At 36.7% G+C, this 23,644-nt stretch overlaps 1 protein-coding gene across 1 annotated transcript in view; it reads right to left on the bottom strand.

The window, feature by feature from the left end:
• The window catches only part of SKAP2 (src kinase associated phosphoprotein 2), a 153,678-nt gene that overhangs the window by 33,177 nt on the left and 96,857 nt on the right, over nt 1–23,644 (bottom strand). Inside the window, exons 7-9 of the mRNA XM_059073938.2 lie at nt 20,128–20,252; nt 19,193–19,256; nt 18,696–18,836 (exon numbers count right to left, since the gene is read on the bottom strand). Of these exons, the coding sequence (XP_058929921.1) occupies nt 18,696–18,836; nt 19,193–19,256; nt 20,128–20,252 (330 nt within the window). The remainder of the gene's footprint in view (nt 1–18,695; nt 18,837–19,192; nt 19,257–20,127; nt 20,253–23,644) is intronic.

The raw sequence follows: 23,644 nt of genomic DNA, 5'->3' as shown, positions 1-23,644 counted from the left end.
GTACTGTGTACCAAGCACCATGCTAGCCATGACACTATACAGTGAAATCTTACTCAATCCTCAAAACCCTATGAGGAAGGCATTGCTGTTATTCCCATTTTCAGATGAAGAAACACAGGCATAGAAACATTTAAGGAACTTGCTCAGCATAACACAGCTATAAGAAGTAGTGTCAGGATTTGAATCCAGGAAGTCTTCCTCCAGAGCCCAAGTTCAGAAGCACTACACTTTTTCTTCTCATTCAATGTAAGACCTTGCATAGATCACTTATTTGTTAATTAAACAGCACCTTAACATATTGCCATAACATTCAACTTATGAGAGAGTTAATATTCACAATGTCATATAGACATATATTCTTACTTTTAACCCTCTTCAATGACAAAATAACTTGGCTAACTCTGACAGTCTAAAAAAAAAAAAAATAGTTCCCTTGAAAAACAGTGTACACTGCTGGAAAAGAGAAGAAGAGTCGTGTTTGTAATGGCCACAGAAAGTGAAAAGCTTGGCTTTTGCCCCCTCCATCTTTCTTTCAGCTGGAAGGCGGCTTGCAAATGGAAAAATCATCTCCCACCACCTCCCTCTCAGAGACTGAATATGATGAGAAAAGAGAATAAGGCCAAGCCCTGAAGCAAGCAGAGCCGAGAGCAGCTTCTGTCCTAGCCAGGAGCCCAAGAAGATTGATTAATCCTCAATAAAATAGCTATAGTTCCTCACTAGATCTGACTGCGATAAGACATGAAAAATGCAGCAAATTAAAAACACTTTACATAGTACAAAAGAATGGCATTCTCAAAATACAAATTTCCATGTACCTATGAGGGACTATACATAGACTTTCAGAATTATGTTTTTAAACATTTTCAATTCTAAGGTGAGAGGTATTTTTTTGACACACAAATTTATGATAAAATATGTTACAGGGCCTAGAAAATGAGAGATCTTCTAAAACTAGAATATTTCTATAGAGAGGAGTTGCCAAAAGAAGCAAGGTAGAACCTGTAGGGGAAAGAAGGGGAGGTTAGGCACACAAAGTTCATCTGATGGAGCTCTTGATGTTCATTCCTGCAAAACAGTACTTGATGTTCTTCAAAGTACATAAGAATAAAAATTTGAGCTTAAAAAAAACAACACACTTGCTCTGTTTTGGGCCCCTAAAGGTATGGATGAACTCTCATTTGCAAAGTGTCTCTTATTGAGATTGCAAACATAAGGCCAACATAAACAAAATGTCTGCTCTTGTGTATGAGAGCCAGGGTATTTTTAATGTACATGGTGGACAAACCAGATCTTACTTTTTAAGGTCTCACGCAACAGCGTCCCAGGGTAGCAGATGGAATAACCTTATCCATTCTAGAAAGACAAATCCCTGTCACCTTAGGAGCCTACAGTCCAGGCACTGTCTGTGCTCCAAGACTAATAACCCCTAGCCTATTTTCCAGCGTGACAAAGTATTCTTGTTTTCTCATCCCCAATCCACAACTACTCAGATATTTCTTTAAAGTTAAATATGACATTTTACAAATTTTTCCTGACAGTTTTTAGTTAAGACTGATGTTATGCTATAATTGTACATATTAAGAATGCAATTTAGGGTTTATTTCTATCTAATTAAAAAACACAATCAAACATGTAAATTTAATGGCATGCCCATCTATGGTACCTAAAGGGGCATTCAATGTCTATTTGTCCTTCCTTAGAGTAAATCACTGACTTAAAGAGAATACATGAAATGACAGGTGAACCTTCCAGAATGGTCTAATTAGGAGAATAATGTTAACTATCTGAATGTAGTTTAACTGAATGACTTATTTATACCTACTCTAACTAAATAAAAGTAATTCTTGACCAGCTATTATAGAATTCAGGTAGTTATAAACAGTTTTATCATATGATCTTCCCCTAGCTTGGAAAATAATTTCTGAATTTTAAAAACTCAAGAAGAAAAATTATCTCAATATAGTTCACTTCAGTGAAGAAATACAATACACTACTTGGCATGTGTCCACAGGAAAAGTCTGGCTCCCAGATGGTTCTTGCCAGGCCACAGTGGATTCAACAATGTTTAAACAACTGACAATGTGCACTCATAGCACTGATGACACAGTGACCAAAAATTCAGCAAAAGCCTGTCTCATGGGTATATCCATATATTGAAAAGTAATATCAAAACAAAACAATTCGTAGACACACATCACAAATGTGAAAGATTCAACTCAATTCAGTTAGGCCTTTTAAAAATATGTCACTAAAATTACATAAAAATTTACTAATACGACTTTTTATGCCACTGCAAGAAACATAAATAAACATACTGATTTTTTCATTGTATTAGTGTTCTTGAAAATGAGGAATATAAACTCTAATTTGCTTCCTATATCAAAAGTCCAACAACCCTTTCCAGCAATCAATTAGCTGTTTCCAAAGCTTATTCATTATAATCATACAATTTATATTAATATCCATGATTTCCTAAAGCCATGCCTGTTGATAACAACTGTTTCTATTAGTTTGTACCAAATGAAATTCCCAATAATTTACCACTTCTGATCTCCAAAAACAATACCTTTATAGGATTCAAGGGTAAAATAAAACTTCAAAATTTTGACACCAAAGTGGTAGCCCAATTTTCTTAGATACATAACATCTATGGTCTTTATAACTGGCCCACAAGTGTATACTTACTGGAATGATACACTTTGTAACCAGGAAGGTTCTGAGTAAAAATCTACATCCTACTATAGCACATTCAAGTATAAACAAAATTCTGTTAATATTTAATATGAAATCAGCCATCACAAATGTAGCCAACAGTGAAAAAGCCATGACACAAACAAAATTACTTTGTGTGATTTTCCCTATTTCCAGATGACAAGTTTCTGTGAGGTGATATCCTCTCTCTTAGTAACAACTTCTGGCACATAATGTTTATGTCATGTAACTTTTGCAAATCAATAGTGCAAAAACTGGTTTGACTTTCTGGGAGAGAAAATGATTGATCAACATAGGGAATAAAATACATTATTTAAATTAGAAGGACTTCATTTGATTGGAATGCCAGCTTCATTTTTAAGACATACTCTCATATAACCAAGTTAACCTCATCTGACATGACCTCAAATGCAAATACGTATTATTGTCAGCTTGTAAAACCAAAGTATACATTTGGACCTGGATAGATCTCTACTTTGAGTAATTCTCTATATATACAAATGTCATTTTTTCCCTAAATAGGAATAGGATCATTTACTTCATAAATTCAGCAGCCATTTAAGATCTCTTCTGTCATAAATTCAACAAAATTTCTTGTCAAGAAGTAATTAATAATGAGTGTAAAGCCCATTAGTACTCAGAAGACAGGATATTAGACTCCCAGTATGGAATCTTGCCTATAGTATATACTCAATTTTTTGTTTATTCGACTTGAATTAGTTTATAAATCATACACTTAAAATTAAGCTAAGTCTCTACTGCAGTGGTTTTGTAGTAACTGATTACTTATAACTAGGAATTCAACCTTTAACAATATAGCCAACCAGGCTGAAACAGACCTGTCTCTCCCCACTTACTCAAAGGGGAATACTGACCATTTACAGGGTGAGGTTGAGGCTGGAGGTTTAACATCTTCACAGATACAGGAGACATGGCCTTGGGCTCATGAGAAGCAAGGAGCTGGAAGCAAGAGCCCCACCAGCCTAGGGAAGCCACAAGGAAGCTTTTTGTCTTCCCAGTGCTCTGGATGGTGGTGGTCAGAGGGGGAGGGGAAGGGTTTCCTGTGAGAAATCAAAACCCCATGCCTGTACAATGTGAGATCCAAATATATACTATCCCCAAGTGGTATTTTCAAGCCAAGGAATTTAACATAAAAATTGTGAAACTCCTGGGGCTCTGGCAGAAGCAAATGCAAAACCATTGTGCAGGAGCATTTCCAGAACCCAGGGCACACAGCACTCCTGCAGGGGCAGGAAGAAAACCTGATAAACTTGCAATACTTGGAGCTAGCAGAAGGGACGCCCAAGTAAACAGGCAATCCCGGTGTTGCCAGCTCTAATACAAGTCAACACAGAGTGCTGTGAGAGCACAGAGGAGAGCTAAGAAATTAAGGAAAAGTTCAAGGAAAAGTAAATCTTTATTTTCCTAGCACCGCTAAGCTAGGGGTTCAAAACACAAATTGCACTGGTCTGGTTCCTTTGCTTTCAACCAATGAAGGATTGATCCCACGTGAATATTTTCTGGGGCTTTGGACCATCTGGTTTTTAATGTCTCAAGCAATGGGGTTTCTTCCACCATTTCCTTTGGAAAGTCTTTTTTTGTTGTTGTTGGGGGAAAAAAAAAAAAAGAAGAAGAAATAGGTTTAAATGCTGAGGGGACTTGGCAGTTGTTAAAAGTCTTTCTTGTTAACTCTTTCTTAAATCCTTTCATGAATATAAATTCCCCTCTTTCCCCATGACATGTATATGTTATAATCTGGCCTCTTCCAAATATACCAAGTTACCTCATCTAACCATTTTTTTAAGGGTCTTCATTTAAGGTCTCCCTGACCTTAATCATTTTACTTTCATCTTCAGAATGCTCTTTAGGTGGTGTTCAGAACCACATTTTGCTCATTGAGTATGGGTAGCACTGAATGAAGGGGACTTTTCAGGTATCTCATCTACTGGCATAGACTTGGCTTTGATCTTTGTTTCTCATCAGTCTCTTTTTAGTCTCCAATTACTTCAAAACTATTCTTTATTGAGTATTTGTTATATTTTATATTTCTATTTAACAAACTCTGAGTTATATTGGTCACCCCTGCATTCCCCAGTGCCTAGCACAGTGCCTGACATATAATAGCTGCCTAATAAATAACTGCCACATGAATAATTAATACTAATTGTTGCATGAATAATGAATTGCTTACATAAAAGTTGGGGTTTTTTCTTTTTTCTCATTTCATGTTGCATTTGCTTCACCCTTTTCAGTTCATTTATTAAAAATTTAAATGATTGCTTCAGAATACCTTCAAATTAATGCTGGGCTCTCAGGAAATATTAAATAAACAACTAGGCTCAAAATGCACATATTTTAAAGTGCCTACACATGTATATCTACATGTCTGGGGGTTACTGTCTCTTCCAGTTATGTCTTAAGCAATATAGGGAGAGATTATATTTTATTATGAGTATAGATGACCTTCACCTTGACCCACTTAATCAAGCTAGGTTTCCAGGAAGAACTGAGATGTAAGGTAATTTGTGAAAGAAAACATAGGCTGCCCAGGGAGGTGAAATGAGGTTATCTGGTGTATGACAGAGCGTAATAGGCAATGTGAAATCGGGAGCAGGACATGTAAACAGTGGGCTGAGCAAAGGAGCTCGCTTAATTGCAGGAAAGGGTGTGGAGTGGAGAAGGAAACAAAGGGATAATGTAAGTCACAGCTGGGACTGGGAGTGAGCGAGCTGAATCTTGACCACAGCCTTCCTCTGTCCTAGACCCTCCAGTGACTCCTCCAATGACCACTGAATCCAAGTAGTGGCTTGAAAGAGCATTTTTAAACACTTTCCCCAAGCATCTATCTAATCATTAATTCTTAACCTTCGTTTCACCGCCCTTTAAGCTGCTTGTGCAACTTTCCAGTGCTGAGTTTATTTTTACACATGAAGCTCATCATTTTCTTACCCGTTACTTTAAGTCCTCTGGTTTTCGTCCTTGCAGATGTCAGCTTTTAAAAAATCATAGTTATGATCCTGTGCTCTTTAGACCTACTCTACCCATGGTTTTTAATGAATGAGTGGAAGCAAAGGAGAATGTCATTTCCTGGGAAATGTCTTGCTTAACATGACTAACCTACCATAGGGAACTGGTAACGCAAGTTGGGCCTATTGCTCCCAGTAGATGACCTATCGTTAATGGCACAGAAGACTGATGATATTAGAGCTTTTCATCACTCAATGTATTACATTTCACAAGTTTACTTACTTGAGATTATGCTCACTGGAAAAGTAATGTTAGATTTTTAATGAGGTTTTGGAAGATCAGTCATACTTCAATATACCACTGATAGTATTCTGTTTAGTACAATCATTCTTTTAGGATTCTGTAGTAATTGGTATTATTAGGAAAAGAATCATCATAGAGAAAGGATTTCTCTGACTTTAACTAACAGGCCCCTCTAACTAAAGACTACGTTATTCAGGTATTATTTATTGACTTCGTATGAGGAAGGCATCCGTCTCAGTATTCTGGGGGTGCCAAGAAACACGAGGTTTGATCCCTGCCCTTGAGGAGCTTATAAATATAATGAAGATAAGTTATAATGATCTATCCATTTGCTTGTTTGCTGAATAACCGATCCCATGAAAAGTAAAATATGAATATAAGATTTACATAAAAGTAGATAACAACATAAAAAATGTCACCAAGCTGTGTGTCATTAATTTTCAAATATATGGTGCTATAGAAGTTCAGAGAAGCAGAGGTCACTTCATGCTGAGATGGGATCTGATGTGGGCCTGGAAAGTGGGAAGGAACTGGTTAGAAACTGAACTGAGAGTACTCCATAGAGATGGAGTATATGAACAAAAATGTGAGGCTGGAAAAGTAGCGGATGTTTGGGGAGAATGAAGAGTAAAAGTCAGTTTGTTGAAACTGGAGAGGTGGTGCAGTGTAATAGGGACTGAACTAGAATGTTTCAGTCAGCATGTAGAAGACCTTTGATGCCAAAGTATGGTGTTTGGTCTTTATCCTATAGGCAGTAGAGAGCTATTCAACTTCTGAATTCTGTTTTTCTTGAAAATATTTTCCCCATTAAATGAAAAAGTATTAATCAGCTTATACAGGAGGTTTTGAATTCTTTTGTATATATATAGTCTCAACATCAGATGAGATATTCCTGATAAAAGTGATAACACTCAGAATGGTAGAGGACATGTTAATACTATACTGTGTTTAGTAATATACCATTCTATACCTATAAAAATACTGTACTGTGCCCAATAGATACACATAACCTTCAAGGGTATTTTAATTGTTTATAATGGAATAACCGTAAATGATTCACCTAAACAGGTTTAGAGAAAACACTGTTTAAACCAATATAATACAATGGTGTAAGGAATATACAGAATCAACAAAAGTATTTTCATTGTCCCTGATGGGTGACTATAAAGGTTCTACATAAGTGTGGGCAGGGAAAATATGGACAAGGTATACAGAAATACTACTGGACTTTGGGATTGGTACGAGTGTGGGATGGATAGATAGATAGATAGATAGATAGATAGATAGATAGATAGATAGATAGATAGACAGATAGATAATGTTGATAGATCTTTCTATATATGTTTAGTTTGGGGTTTTTCTATAGTTAGATATTCATATGCACATTTCTCTGATTAAATCATAGCATATTTGAGGACAAGGGCTATTCATCATCTCAGTATCCACTCTGTATCTTGTAGATAATGCAATATATTAGAAAATATGTTAGAGCTGATTGTGAACTTTATGGATGGAAAAATGAAAAACTTAATCAACCAAAAGTTTTATCTATATGCTATTTGACCGAATTTTTGTCCTTTAATTACTTCATTAGCTCAACATATTGATTTAGTACAAGGCACCTAGTGCAATGTAAGTGATGAAGGCACTGAGGCGAAGCACAGAGCAAGAATAAAGAGTGGTTAACAGTTCAGTCTGTCTGGAGCATAAGGGGTCTAAGCGGCTGGAAAGGTAAATGTGAGTCAGATCATGGAAGGGGTTTGGGACTGACCAAACTCGGCAGTGGAGACCCATAAAGGTTATTGAGCAAGGGATTAATTTGACTTTGCTGTGTTTTAGGAAGATCAATCTGCTGGCAGTGTGTAGAATAGATTATTGGGTTGTTTGATGAGGGAGAGACACACACACAGGAAGTAGGGAGAGCACTTAGGAGCTCTTGTTGCAGGTAAGAAATCATCAAAGCCTGAGTGAGTAGAGAGCTGGCGATGGATGAGGTTTTAGAGGCAGAATCACTAGCTACCGAGTGAAGATGTTTTACTTTGCTCCAACCATATGCCTGTACATGTAATCATACCTGAAGGTACAAAGTTGCCCAGGGAGAGAGTGTAAAGAGAGAAAGAGCTTTCAAACCCAAATTTTTCATCACATAGGACCACTGAATAGCTTTTGATGTACACGGGAAACCTCACATAATTAAACACGTCAGCCTCCCTTTAGTAACTCAGCACACATTTTTCAGGTGTCATTTATGCACACAAGACTGCATTAAACATCACTTCTGGCCTGCAGAGGTCCTGCTTGACCTGGCTTTTGCCTAGCTCTCCAAATCCATTCTAACCTCTCTCTGCATGGCTACCTTTGGCCCTCCTTTCTGGTTCCTGAACACCTCAGTGTTCTCCAGCCTCAGGGCCTTGGCACTCAGTGTCCCCTGTGCCTAGAAGGTGCTTTGTTTGGCTTTTTGCATTTATGTACCAGTTTTAGCCAAGAGGTTTCAGTTTAAATGTCACCTCTTCCTTGACCACAGAGTATAAAATAGTCGCTCTTTTCCCATCATCCACTTATCTTTGTAGCACTTACTATGACCTGTCCTTTTTACGCCTAAACTCCCAACAGCTAGAACAGAATCTAGCATGTAATAGGTTTTCAAAAAATATTTTTTTCAATCAATTAATTAGATGCATAATAAGAACATATAATGAGAAAATAAGAAAAGATAAAGTAGAAACCAAAAGCTCTACCATTAAAGAAATAAAGGGTAAATAGGAAAACAATCTGAAACAATCAGCAAGCATCAGGAAATGAGGAAATCTAAAACAGGGCCAAGATGCTTATTTATAAATATTACATGTAACAACTAAAAATGGAAAAGGCCAAAGAAGGGGACAGTTTCCAAAAGAAAGTAAAACAAAATTTCCAGTAATGAATTTGAGGATAGAGACTGATGACTGGGAGAGACTGGTGACTCTGAGGGAGCTGTTTTAGGTACGGGATCAGGAAAGAAAATCAAATTGCCCGGGCTTAGGAGTGAGCTGGTGAAGAGACAATGGAGACAGAGACCAAAGAGAGCTCTCCCAAGAATTTTTATGCAAAAGAGAAAGAAGAAAAATTAAGCTGTGGCTCCTTGAACTGTGATCAGGAATGTGGAAAGAGGCCCAGACGAGGAGGCAGGAGATTTGGGATCTGGTTCCAATGAGAGCTCCGAAATACCACTCTGCAAATGAATTTTCTTATTCGTCTGTGAGAAAAATTTTCCACCCCATCTCAACTCCTGTAATAGGAGACAAAGGGACTAACGGATAAGTAGGTATAAGGAGTTGTCATTTCTTCGTAAGAATTTTAAAGAAGTTCTAATAAAGAACGACAAATCTATAGAAGAATGTTTTATTTGAAACAAAATCAAGGTCAAATTTCACTTGAGCTTAATTAAGTTGGACTGGATGTTTTCCCCCACTTTGTTGAAGGCTTTTCATTGCTCAGCTGCAGCACTTGCTGAGGCCAGATATGAAGAGTGCTTATATTTATCACTGACATTTTGTTGAACCTGTCCATTCTTATTAATCACTGCTTTAAATTAAGCAGCTTGAAGACTCTTAGGAAGCTAATATTCCCAGCTGACCTATCTGCAAAAATAGTAAAGCCTGATGCTCTCCTGCTGCAGACTGTCTCTATAGATGTATGTCCATGTAGGTATACACAGGTGTGTGTGTGTGTGTGTGTGTGTGTGTGAGAGAGAGAGAGAGAGAGAGAGAGATTTTGGGGGGTGGACCTAAAGAAGTAAATGACTTTCTGTGAAGCTACAACAAACTTTATCATATTCTATCTGATGAAAGCATAGAAGAATTAAAAACAAAAGCGGGCTCTGATCTGTTTATACTCTACATGGGAGGCAAATCATATCGGCAGAATGAAGACTCCAGTTAAAAAGTCTGATACAAAGGTGATGAGAAGCTATGCCTTGAGAATAATTATTGAGATTTCTCGATGTTAAAAGGTAAAATACTCACTTATGTATAGATACAAAACCTATAGTGTGAATACCTGACCTTCTGGCACACTTTTAGGATTCTTCACCTAAGGTTCACAGAAAAATCTTAATAGCCCAGCTCCATTAGTGTGATTTTTCTCCTTGCTTTATAAATGTTAGCATTTTAATATAACTAGAGTGGTTGACATTTGCTTATCTTCTGGTTCATAATTTTTAATATGTATTCTAATGGTTCCATAGGCAATGTAAACATAAATATGTGAGTCTGAAAATTTAGAATTTGGTGGTTAAATACTCCAAACCATCAATAACTTCTAGCGATTCTATTTGGTTCATTAAAAAAGAAATCTGGGGCTTCCCTGGTGGCGCAGTGGTTGAGAGTCCGCCTGCCGATGCAGGGGACACGGGTTCGTGCCCCAGTCCGAGAAGATCCCACATGCAGCGGAGCTGCTGGGCCCGTGAGCCATAGCCGCTGAGCCTGCGCGTCCGGAGCCTGTGCTCCGCAACGGGAGGGGCCGCAACAGTGAGAGGCCTGCGTACCGCAAAAAAAAAAAAAAAAAAAAGAAAAGAAATCTGGTCTTTTTTCCATAGGATTTTTTTCTCTTGTTAAAGCTTCTGTTCTTTCCTTTATCTTTTTAATCATTTAAACGTATTTATCTTATTTTATTATTTTTGCGTTATGCGGGCCTCTCACTGTTGTGGCCTCTCCCGTTGCGGAGCACGGGCTCCGGACGCGCAGGCTCAGCGGCCATGGCTCACGGGCCCAGCCGCTCCACTGCATGTGGGATCTTCTCGGACTGGGGCACGAACCCGTGTCCCCTGCATCGGCAGGCGGACTCTCAACCACTGCGCCACCAGGGAAGCCCTAAACATATTTATTTTATAGTCTTTTTTTCAAATTGTTCTCTCATCTCAAGTTCATTAGGGATTTTCTCATTTGTCTTATTCCTCACCATATCTCTCTAGATATGGTTCAAAGTACCATGCCACAAGTTTTTATCTGTACTATTTTCATTGTCTTTCATAACTACATATTTTGTAATTTCCTTTGTGATTTCTTCTTTTAACTCATGAGCTATTCAGAAATTTATTTTTTACCTCCAAACAGGAGCTTGGGTATTTTAAACTATCTTTTTAGTGCTGGCTTCTAACTAAATTTCATTGTAGTTAAGGAACATAGTCTGTATGACATAGATTCACTGAAATTTGTTGATATTTCAATTATGAACTTATATACTATAGTCAATTTCCATGAATAGTCTATGTGGACTGAAAAGAACATACGTCTTTTTAGATAGATTAAATCAATTTAAAAAAATTTTTTGGTTCAAATCTTCCATATAGTTACTAATTTTTTGCCTCCTTGGTTTATCAATTTCTAAAAGTGGTATGTGAAAATCTCCCATGGTGATTGAGGATTTGTCAAACTTGTCTTAAAAGTTTTTCCTTTATAGGCTTCAAAGTTATATAGTTAGATGCACTTAAACTTTATCTTCTTTTACTATTATTATACACTGACATTCTGTAGTCCTATTATTGCTTTATGCCTTACATTCTACATTATCTGATGTTAACACTGCTATAGTAGTTTTCTTTGAATAGGGCTGTCTGGTATATCTATTTTCATTCCCTTACTCTGAAAATTTCTATGTGGTTTAGTTTCAGGACTATCTCCTCTAAGAATGCTGCTAGATTTTAAAAAAAAATCCAATGTGATAATTTGTCTTTTAATAGACTATTTTAATCAAGTTACATTTACTGTAATTATTTTTATATTGGGGCTTTTTTTAAACTATATTTTCTCTTTGCTCCTTTTTCTTTCTTCCTGCCTTCTTTTGGATTTAAAATTTTTTCTGTGACCATCTTTTTTATTTCCCTTCTGCTGCTTTGGGAACCCTAAGATTGCATTCCTACTTATTTAGTACTTACTCTGAAATTTTAACATGCATTTCCTAACAAAGACTACAATTACTCAGTATTTCTCTCCTCCTTCCTCCTGGATAAGACAACACTTGGCACACTGGCACTATCCCACATCTCCATCTTGCCCCAGCTAATTTTTAAAATTGTAAGCTAAATTTAGTGTTAACTCTTTTTAAAATGAAAAAAAAAAAACTCATTGAAAAATAATCAATAATCAACATTACTGACATATTTTACCTATTTCTATGTTCACTATTGTTTCTTGGACTCTCCACCTTACCTCTGTGTTCACTTTTCTTTTGGCTAAAGTACATAGTGAGGAGCAGAACTGGGATTCAAAGCAATGTGTGTTTGCCTCCAAAGTCCTTGCTCAACCACAACAATTTACTGGTCACGGATACAGACAAAGGTATTCTGGGGCTTCCCTGGTGGCGCAGTGGTTGAGAGTCTGCCTGCCGATGCAGGGGACACGGGTTCGTGCCCTGGTCCGGGAAGATCCCACATGCCGCGGAGCGGCTGGGCCCATGAGCCATGGCCGCTGAGCCTGCGCGTCCGGAGCCTGTGCTCTGCAGCGGGAGAGGCCACAATAGTGAGAGGCCCGCATACCGCACACACACACAAAAAGATGTCAAAGCATTAGGATATTTGAAGAAAAGCCAAATGTCTTTAATATTCCCCAGAAATGGCATTGTCTCAATTCTTCTCTACATATGTATAAATACCCTAAATGCAAAGAACCTTACAAATTTATTCCTATTCTTTTGTGAAGTTAAAATTTAATGAACAAGAAATTAAAGAGAAGCTGCTGTAATAGTTAGAATATTCTAACTGAAAAACAATGAAACTATTTACACTCCCATAAAATTATAAACATTTTTCAAGGGATATTTTATAATACTATTTTTAAACAATGTTTTCTTATTATTATTGAGACTTAAAACACTGCAAGGCTCTATTTACGATAGCTAGGACATGGAAGCAATCTAAGTGTCCATCAACAGATGAATGGATAAAGAAGATGTGGCACATATATACAATAGAATATTATTCAGCCATAAAAAGAAATGAAACTGAGTTATTTGTAGTGAGGTGGATGGACCTAGAGCCCGTCATACGGAGTGAAGTAAGTCAAAAAGAGAAAAACAAATACTGTATGCTAACACATATATATGGAATCTAAGAAAAAAAAATGTCATGAAAAGATTAGTGGTAGGACGGGAATAAAACACAGACCTACTAGAACATGGACTTGAGGATATGGGGAGGGGGAAGGGTAAGCTGTGATGATGTGAGAGAGTGGCAGGGACATATACACACTACCAAATGTAAGTTAGATAGCTGGTGGGAAGCTGCCGCATAGCACAGGGAGTTCACCTCTGTGCTTTGTGACCACCTAGAGGGGTGGGATAGGGAGGGTTGGAGGGAGGGAGACGCAAGAGGGAAGAGATATGGGAACATATGTATATGTATAACTGATTCACTTTGTTGTAAAGGAGAAACTAACACACTATTGTAAAACAGTTATACTAAAATAAAGATGTTAAAAAAAAAACACTGCAAGTTTATTTCACGTTTTAAAAATACATTTATTTGAGTAAGAGCTCTGCTTTCTCAGAAAAAGAACTTTGTGCTTTAAAGTAACATGTTGAATGCTTAGATTTTTCTTCAAACACATTTTATGCTTCATCTTTCAACTAAGAGGATTAATTTTCAACTACATGTAATGGACAGAAAATTGTGTTGAAATGATAGTATTAATTAATTCTGGGAATTTAACCAGTAAGATTTCCGATATACACAGTTATTTGTACAGAACTGGAAAAATACCAACAGTTAATAAGTATGTTCACTGCTTTTCCACTGTTTTCACCTCCTCTCAAAATTATATTCATATTTCACAGAATGAAAGCAATTACCTTAACTCTTCTCCTGAGAGAGCATTTCTGAAAGAAAAAAGTTGCTGTTCTAGTTTTAGATATTTAATCAAACAAAACCTCTAAGAGCCAACTTCAGGGTTTTCACTAAAAAAAAATCCCCTCTCTAGTGGGTGGCTCAAACTCGACCATCCTGAACTGTGCAGACACTGAAGTGGCTCTCGGTTACACTGGGGAAGAAAGAAGAACTAGACATTCCACAGCTGCCTACACCAGCTTCCTTTCCAGGGGCACAGTTGCAGGCTCTATCAAACTCAATCACTTTGTACAGCAACTGGGATCCCAGGCAGGGGCAAAGAATACCAGAGCAGCTTAGATTTCTTCCAGTACCACAGAAAGAAGACTAATTCAAGAGTAACCAGTTATTTACAATGATTATGTGGCCCCAAGCCAAAAAAAAGTGATGAAGAAGAACATCTGTAGTGAGAGAAAATAAAAGATGTTTCACATTTTTAAGATTTTTAAGTAAGCTACTTATAGGCACTCTTCCTTAGATCTTTGGTATGAAAGTGCTATAAATATGTGCTCTTTATTCCTGACCAATTTTTCATTTGGGGGGATGGGGAGAGGATGAGCAAGTTGAAGAAACACAGAACTTAATTAATAGTCAATTCAGCAATTGTAATGTAACCCATTCACTGCAGTGTTTTAAAGGAATGAACTGTATATTGCAGTAATATCATATTTAAAGGTACTACACTCTTCCATTTTACATCAGTATACTTTCTCACAAGCTCTTCTGCACATAAAGACTAAAATAACTGTATTAGTGGTATGGTGTGACTAAAGACAAGCAGTCAGAGAATATTCTTCTCTACTTGAGGATAACCAAGGCTATGGCAGATGCCATTTCCTTGAGATAAATCAGAAAGGAAGGAGCTACAAACATATAGTTCTATTAAAATAATAGAAATATACAGATTACCACTCCCCACAAAATCATCCTTTTATACTAATCATCTTCTGGTAGGGTAGTAAAAGACAATATGTAGATGTATATTTTGAGTAATTTTTATAATATCTTGGATTTATAATCCCATTACAATCATTAATTCTTACTTGGTCAGAAAACCATTATTATAACTCCATATAATCACTTGCAGAATTTACCGGATATAATAATGACAATAATAATGATGATGTGACAATTTATTGTGGGTGTGCTATGACTCAATGGTGAAAAACTGAAACCATTTCCTCTAAACTCAGGAACAAGACAGGGATGCCCACTCTCACCACTATTATTCAACATAGTTTTGGAAGTTTTAGCCACAGCAATCAAACAAGAAAAAGAAATAAAAGGAATCCAAATCAGAAAAGAAGTAAAGCTGTCACTGTTTGCAGATGACATGATACTATACATAGAGAATCCTAAAGATGCTACCAGAAAACTACTAGAGCTAATCAATGCATTTGGTAAAGTAGCAGGATACAAAATTAATGCACAGAAATCTCTCGCATTCCTATACACTAATGATGAAAAATCTGAAAGATAAATTAAGGAAACACTCCCCTTTACCACTGCAACAAAAAGAATAGAATACCTAGGAATAAACCTACCTAAGGAGACAAAAGACCTGTATGCAGAAAACTATAAGACACTGATGAAAGAAATTAAAGATGATACTAACAGATGGAGAGATATACCATGTTCTTGGATTGGAAGAATCAACATTGTGAAAATGACTATATTACCCAGAGCAATCTACAGATTCAATGCAATCTCTGTCAAACTACCAATGGCATTTTTCACAGAACTAGAACAAAAAATTTTCACAATTTGTATGGAAACACAAAAGACCCTGAATAGCCAAAGCAATCTTGAGAAAGAAAAATGGATCTGGAGGAATCAGGGTCCCTGACTTCAGACTATACTACAAATCTACAGTAATTAAGACAGTATGGTACTGGCACAAAAACAGAACTATAGATCAATGGAACAGGATAGATAGCCCAGAGATAAACCCACGCACATACAGTCAACTTATCTTTGATAGAGGAGGCAAGAATATACAGTGGAGAAAAGACAGCCTCATCAATACATGGTGCTGGGAAAACTGAACAGCTACATGTAAAAGAATGAAATTAGAACACTTCCTAACACCATACACAAAAATAAACTCAGAATAGATTAAAGACCTAAATGTAAGGCCAGACACTCTTAAAACTCTTAGAGGAAAACATAGGAAGAACACTCTTTGACATAAATCACAGCAAGATCCTTTTTGACCCACCTCCTAGAGAAATGGAAATAAAAACAAAAATAAACAAATGGAACCTAATGAAACTTAAAAGCTTTTGCACAGCAAAGGAAACCATAAACAACACAAAAAGACAACCCTCAGAATGGGAGAAAATATTTGCAAATGAAGCAACTGACAAAGGATTAATCTCCAAAATATACAAGCAGCTCATGCAGCTCAATATCAAAAAAACAAACAACCCAATCCAAAAATGCAGAGATGATCTAAATAGACATTTCTCCAAAGAAGATATACAGATTGCCAACAAACACATGAAAGGATGCTCAACATCACTAATCATTAGAGAAATGCAAATCAAAAGTACAATAAGGTATCACCTCACACCAGTCAGAATGGCCATCATCAAAAAATCTACAAACAATAAATGCTGGAGGGGTTATGGAGAAAAGGGAACCCTCTTGCACTGTTGGTGGGAATGTAAATTGATACAGCCACTATGGAGAACAGTATGGAGGTTCCTTAAAAAACTAAAAATAGAACTACCATATGACCCAGCAATCCCACTACTGGGCAGATACCCTGAGAAAATCATAATTCAAAAAGAGTCATGGGCTTCCCTGGTGGCACAGTGGTTGAGAGTCCGCCTGCTAATGCAGGGGACACGGGTTCGTGCCCCGGTCCGGGAAGATCCCACATGCCGTGGAGCGGCTGGGCCCGTGAGCCATGGCTGCTGAGCCTGCACGTCCGGAGCCTGCGCTCCACAGCGGGAGAGGCCACAGCAGTGAGAGGCCCGCGTACCACAAAAAAAAAAAAAAAAAAAAAAGAGTCATGTACTAAAATGTTCATCGAAGCACTATTTACAATAACCAGGACATGGAAGCAACCTAAGTGTCAAGATGTGGCACATATATATTATAGAATACTACTCAGCCATAAAAAGAAATGAAATTGAGTTATTTGTAGTGAGGTGGATGGAGCTAGAGTCTGTCATACAGAGTGAAGTAAGTCAGAAAGAGAAAAACAAATACCGTATGCTAACACATATAAATGGAAACTAAAAAAAAAAAAAAAAAGGTTCTGATGAACCTAGGGACAGGAAAGGAATAAAGACGCAGATGTACAGAATGGACTTGAGGACACGGGGAGGGGGAAGGGTAAGCTGGGACGAAGTGAAAGAGTGGCATGGACATATACATACGCTACCAAATGTAAAACAGATAGCTAGTGGGAAGCAGCCGCATAGCACAGGGAGATCAGCTCGGTGCTTTGTGACCACCTAGAGGGGTGGGATAGGGAGGTTAGGAGGGAGACTCAAGAGGGAGGCGATATGGGGATATATGTATATGTATAGCTGATTCACTTTGTTATATAGCAGAAACTAACACAAGATTGTAAAACAATTATACTCCAATAAAGATGTTAAAAAAAAGACAATATGTAGATGCATATTTTGAGTAATTTTTGTAATATCTTGGATTTATAATCCCATTACAATCATTAATTCTTACTTGGTCAGAAAACCATTATTATAACTCCATATAAGCATGTGCAGAATTTACCAGATATAATAATAAATAATGACGATGTGACAATTTATTGCGGGTGTGCTATGACTCAAGCACTGTGCTGAGGGCTGTAGATCCATGACGTCATTTACCACCATCCCCCTCATGAAATTATCATTATTTTATAGATGAAAAAATTGACTTTTAAGGTCACTGAGCTAATAAATGGTATAGTCAGAATTTAAACTTTTTGACTCTAAAGTCCATGTACTAGTTATTATGCTCTGCTTACTACACTGAACATCACATTTGTATGTTAATTTTGAACATTTTAGGTATTGTTAAATCATTTTTAAAGGTTTATACTGTTGTTAAATTGTTCTATTCAAAGAAAAATAGCCTTTCTACATGAGATGTCAGTTAAATATCACACATATTACTTATAATCCGTTTTCCTTCTCTAATGGCTGATTTTTTTAATAACCAGAAAAAGGCTCATTTCAACCTAGAGTAGTAGTAACATAATAATTCCCTAAATGTTCTTTCTGTTTTAGGTTGACCCTCAAAACTACAAGCCAAAGAGCTAATAGACAATTAAATTTATGTTACATAACAGATACTGAGGCATATAAACACTAAACCATGCCTGAAAATGTAGAATGATAAAATATCAAGTACAAAAACTTCAAGCCTCAAAAGGCCTTTGTTTATAGTTCAACAATATTCCTCCAAGACAATGCAATACACTACAGCAAGGAGGAATATATGAGGCAGAAGTTGTTGACATATGGGGTGTGCATAGAACTTCTGGTTAATGGAAGTTCCAAGATGTATAAATAAAAAATGATGTGTGAGTTGCTGGAAAAAACTGTAAGGCAAGTCAATTTTTTAATTAAAAAATTATGTAGCATAAACAATGCTAATGAGCCAAAAGTCCCATGAGATTAGGACTGTATCTGCTTCATTTTAACATTCCATTCACTTTTCATAAAAGTATATCCACTCACTTGAAATACCTCAAGCAGAGCCCTTTTCGTAAAACAGAGTTTTGAAGATTTTCTTTGTCCTTGTTTTTAATAGCTCACCATTTTCTTCTCTTGATGATATATGACATTTTAAAAAAATCCCTGAAATCCTTAACTGAATCACCATAAATAAATACCTGGAAGTTCTTCATAAATTTCATCATCAATTGGCTGGCTGCTTGCTGGTGAACTGCTGATTGGTAGAGGATTATCAACATCATCATATAAGTCTCCTCCTCTTTCATCATCATCCTCAGGAATAACATCAGACCCCATATCTACAAAATATGTTTCAGGAAGCAGAATTTTAAAGAATGCAAAAGAGGTTTTCAAAACCCTATTACCTAAATTAATGCAGCCCTACAAAGTCACAATATTGTTATATGCTATATCCATAACTTAAACATTAAAAAAAATTGGTTGTGGCATAAATATGTGAATTTCAAAGTTGACAAATTGTACTTGCAGAAAAGATGCTTTTATTAATCTGAAGCACATGGTATGTATTAATGCCAGTCATGTTCTTTTAGTCATTTCTCACAGAAGTCAATAAGTTTCTTTGTATGAAACTCCAACTTATTCAGTTATTCATTACTTAAAGACTGTAATAACTTGTTCAATTGATTGCTCTTACCTTGTAATACAAATTTCAGCTGCTGTACCCATTCTTCAGCATCTTTGGGAGAAGCTGCTGTGAACTAATAAAAAACAAATGATAGTAATAAAAATCACCACCATAATGAAAGGTATATGTTGCATTCTTTCCATTTCTTTAAGACCATTAGTAATTCTCTTCATGTCTAGTACTACTTTCCTTGCAAGGGTGCTTCTTATAATGTACAGTTAATTTTGACAAATTTATGTAATTGAAGCAGAGGATGATGGATTTGAAACTGTGATCAGCAGCTGGCAGCTGTGCAGGAAAAAAAGCTGCTTCTCTTCATCAATGTCAAAGACAGAACTGATGAACAAAATTTGCCCTTGACAATTAGAAGACACCCATGAATTTCTTTAGACTTCTGGGTACAACTTTCTTAAAAATGTTCTTGTCCGATTCCAACACACTACCTGACAACTTAATTAACTGGCTTTCAACTGCAATCTCAGATATTTGAAACTTATTAAACATGCATTCCATATTGATGCTGGCTGATAGCTCTTGAATTGCAGAGCTGATGCGTGACTTTGCCTTCCTTTTCTCCCACAAGGCTAAGCAATGCAATATGCATGAACATTCTGATATTTTTCTTTTGATAATTTTATTCTTTCTGCCATGTAATCCTTTTAAGAAATCACACAGTTCCATTAAAATAGACATAAAACGCAACATGTGAAGTAATTGATAAATTACATATCTCCTGTTCTCTCAAGAAGATATCACTTGAACTAATCTGGAATTTTTTAAAAACTTGATTTCCCCTTATACAAATGTTCAATGTATAAAACCCAGTATTTTTTATTATTATTAACATGTCAGAAAGAGTTGTTTGAACAAAATGTTAATGTCTTTAAAAATGAAATCAGGACGTTTTTATCAACTTAATTTCAAGGCAACATAAAAACTCCAACCTGATAGATACGTTTATCGGGAGCAGAGATTTCAAAACAGCAATCTTTCTTTCCATCCTTTCTAAGATTGTTATTCATTCTGACATTGTAGCCTTCTATTGCAAATTCACCCTTCTGTTGTTTGTCTGTTGAAGATAAAACGAAAGTTAGAAATTCATTTACTATAGTGAATATAAATATATAGTTGATTAGCTTTTATTTAGATTTTTTTGATAAATTTTTGGATAGAATATTTTTTGGTCATATTGCTTTCGCAGTATAATATTTAAGTAACATTTCTAGGTATTACTTTTAATTCTAAAATTACAGAGTTATTTGGAATGGTTGGTTTTAAAAAGGACATATAAGGGAACCAAAAAAAGAGGTCTGGCCTTCCCTGGTGGTGCAGTGGTTGAGAGTCCGCCTGCCAATGCAGGGGACACGGGTTCGTGCCCCGGTCCGGTAAGATCCCACATGCCGCGGAGCGGCTGGGCCCGTGAGCCACGGCCGCTGCGCCTACGCGCCCAGAGCCTGTGCTCCGCAACGGGAGAGGCCACAACAGTGAGACGCCCAAGTACCGCAAAAAAAAAAAAAAGAAGAGGTCTGCAGATAATGGTCTTATTCAGAAGGAAGTATGGAAATATGACAATTTCATGTAGGGAAAATCCAAGAATTGGAACTTAGAACTTGCTAGACAAACCCACTACAAATCCGTAGCTCTTTCAGATTTCGTAAGCCAGTGGGAAAACCCGTCTAGTTGAAAGCTTGCTGGGCTTTTATTTACTGCTATCTCCTCTCATCACCACCCTCCAACCTCCCCACCCCACAAAAGCCCCTAAAACACAACTTTTCTTTTTTAAAAATCTCCTAAATTGGTACAAATCAAACTCTAAATTTAAAAAGCAAAGCAAAACAAAACTGCTAATTATAAAAAGATGTGAGGGGAAAACAAAGTATTTGAATGGAGAGGAGTGGTAAAGCAAGTACAGAAGCATTTCTTACCAAAACAAAACAAAAGTAGGTTTCTTAACCAGTCAGTGAACAGTTAAGCTAGTAAAGCACATCTGAATCCCATATGATGAAAAGTCAAAAGAAAAGATGACTTCAGTTTTAGTCAGATATTACTTTAAAAACAATAAAGTAGGAATAAAACAAAGAATTTAATACTGAAACTAAAAATAAAATTAGTCGCCTTTCCTACTTTATCCAGTTATACAATTTTGAGAGAAAAGAGGCACCGCTATAGGTTTACTTCCTAGACACACAATATTAAAATCATGAGTAAGGACAACTGTCTCTTTTACTGAGCTCAGGGGAAATATAGAAATGCTTCCACATCATGGGGTGCAGGGCTCTCTCAGTTTAGTGTGCCCATAAAATATGTATCTCCTTTTCTTTTTTTTTTTTGTGGTACGCGGGCCTCTCACTGTTGTGGCCTCTCCCGTTGCGGAGCACAGGCTCCGGACGCACAGGCTCAGCGGCCATGGCTCACGGGCCCAGACGCTCCGCGGCACGTGGGATCTTCCCGGACCGGGGCACGAACCCGTATCCCCTGCATCGGCAGGCGGATTCTCAACCACTGCGCCACCAGAGAAGCCCCTCTCCTTTTCTTAAATGTACTAATTTAATGCCTGAAGTAGCAGGCATTTTTAAAAGGTCATCAAGATCATATCTGGTTCAAAACATCAAAGGCAAAAAATCTGAGTTAGTAAATCCTGACTTAAATCTGGACATTCTAATCATATTTAGTCATAATTTCATCTCTTTGGATGACTGAAAAAACAATTCAAATTCAAAATTTGAAATTTGCTTTGTAGAAAACGTCTGCAATAAACTCTATGAGATGAAAACTATAAAAATCAGAGCAGCATTTCCCAAAGTGTGTTTATGGGATATTAACAGGTTTCTATGATCAAATAAGTTTGGGAAATGTTGAATTAAACCAAGTTAAACAAGTTTTGTTAGTCCAGCCTTCTTGAGACCCTTAATATATTTCATCAAATTTCTATGAGAAAGATTTAGTATGCAGCATTTCCCCAAATTATTTGTCAATGGAACCCCTTTTTCACAGAATATTTTATAGAACTGGTACTCATAGAACATATTTTGCAAAATACCTAACTAGCAAAATAATACTGGGGAAAAGGTATTAAAATAATGATGGTTAAGCACTGTTGGTTCCTCTAAAATTCTCAAAGAAAACTAAGTCATTCATTCACTCATTCAACAAATTTACGCTGAGCACTTAAAACAAACAAGGGAGCATTATAGGTATGGTGAGACAAAAGCTAGTAACACTGTACCAGACCTTTTCCCCTTTGCCACTGAAACAGACACCCCACACACCTTCCCACACACCCAGTACAGATATAACTGCTCCAGGAATATTAGTCAGTGATTCACTACACTGCAAAAGGATTTAATTTTCACGATAAAAAATGAAAGTAGTTGGAAGCAAATATCAAAGCCATATAGGATACTTTTGAGAGATTTCCTTAAACTTCTCAAGGAAAAAAAACAGGATTTTCAAGGACCAGTTGGAGGAAAGAAAAATTCATAACTCTCAGTAGCTTTTGCAAATCCATAACCATAAAGTAGCCATATTTCCAATTAGCCAACATGAGATAGGAAGTTCACGACACAAAATGGGCAGACATGGGTATGCTAAGACTCCGCTCTTCTCCATTTACATTAGCTTCTCTTCAAGGAACAGACGAAAGAGAAAACCTTAGCATCACATGGCAATCTATAGCAATTTACATATAAACTAGTTCAACAGTGCTTTCTGGGGTAGTTTCAAAGACACTTGTTGACTTAAAAATAGTTACATGCCAATCAAATGGGAAGTAAGGTCATATAAGTTCATTCATCCAGAACTATAGTAGACTAATAAAATATTTTATCTAAGTGAACTTCTCAAATTGCAGAAGTTTATTTCTTTTAAGTGCCAAAACTCTCTAAAATGTTGGTTTTTATAACTGAAATCATTCTGAAATATATACTTCCCTGACTTTTCAAACAATTCTGTTAAACGTAATTTAACTTTTTCTTAACGATCAAGTAGTATTAATTTGAGTATTAGTTTTTATAGTATATTACAACACGTTGATACCCTCAGGATTTTTGAGGTGTTTGTCCCTCTATTAAATTTTCCTTAGCTTCTATTTCACACTTTAACCTTGCCTATATCAATGCTGTTCGAATTTAACGTCTACAGCACTGAAGGCTGCCAGGAGAAACTAGATAATGAAATCTATTAAATCAGTAACTTAATTTTACACAATTCTAATTCAGTAGGTTCGAGGTAAAAAGCAGTTGGCTCTGATCTCTTACAAAACAAAATGTATGAGGTTAATGATGCTATTTCCTCCTACTTTTTCCACTGGCTTTAGGTTTACAGCTGTGTTCTGGGGGTTTTAAGTGCCAAAAAGACAGATGTGGTTTTTTTCTTTTTTTTAAAATGCAGAGCACCGGCTCTAGGTGCATGGGCTTCAGTAGTTGTGGCGCACCGACTTAGTTGCTCCGCAGCATGTGGGAT

Source organism: Kogia breviceps, chromosome 9 (genome assembly GCF_026419965.1).
Source record: "Kogia breviceps isolate mKogBre1 chromosome 9, mKogBre1 haplotype 1, whole genome shotgun sequence".
Lineage (NCBI taxonomy): Eukaryota > Metazoa > Chordata > Mammalia > Artiodactyla > Physeteridae > Kogia > Kogia breviceps.
The sequence above is the reverse complement of the archived record's forward strand: the minus strand, read 5'-3'. Positions and strand labels throughout refer to the sequence as shown.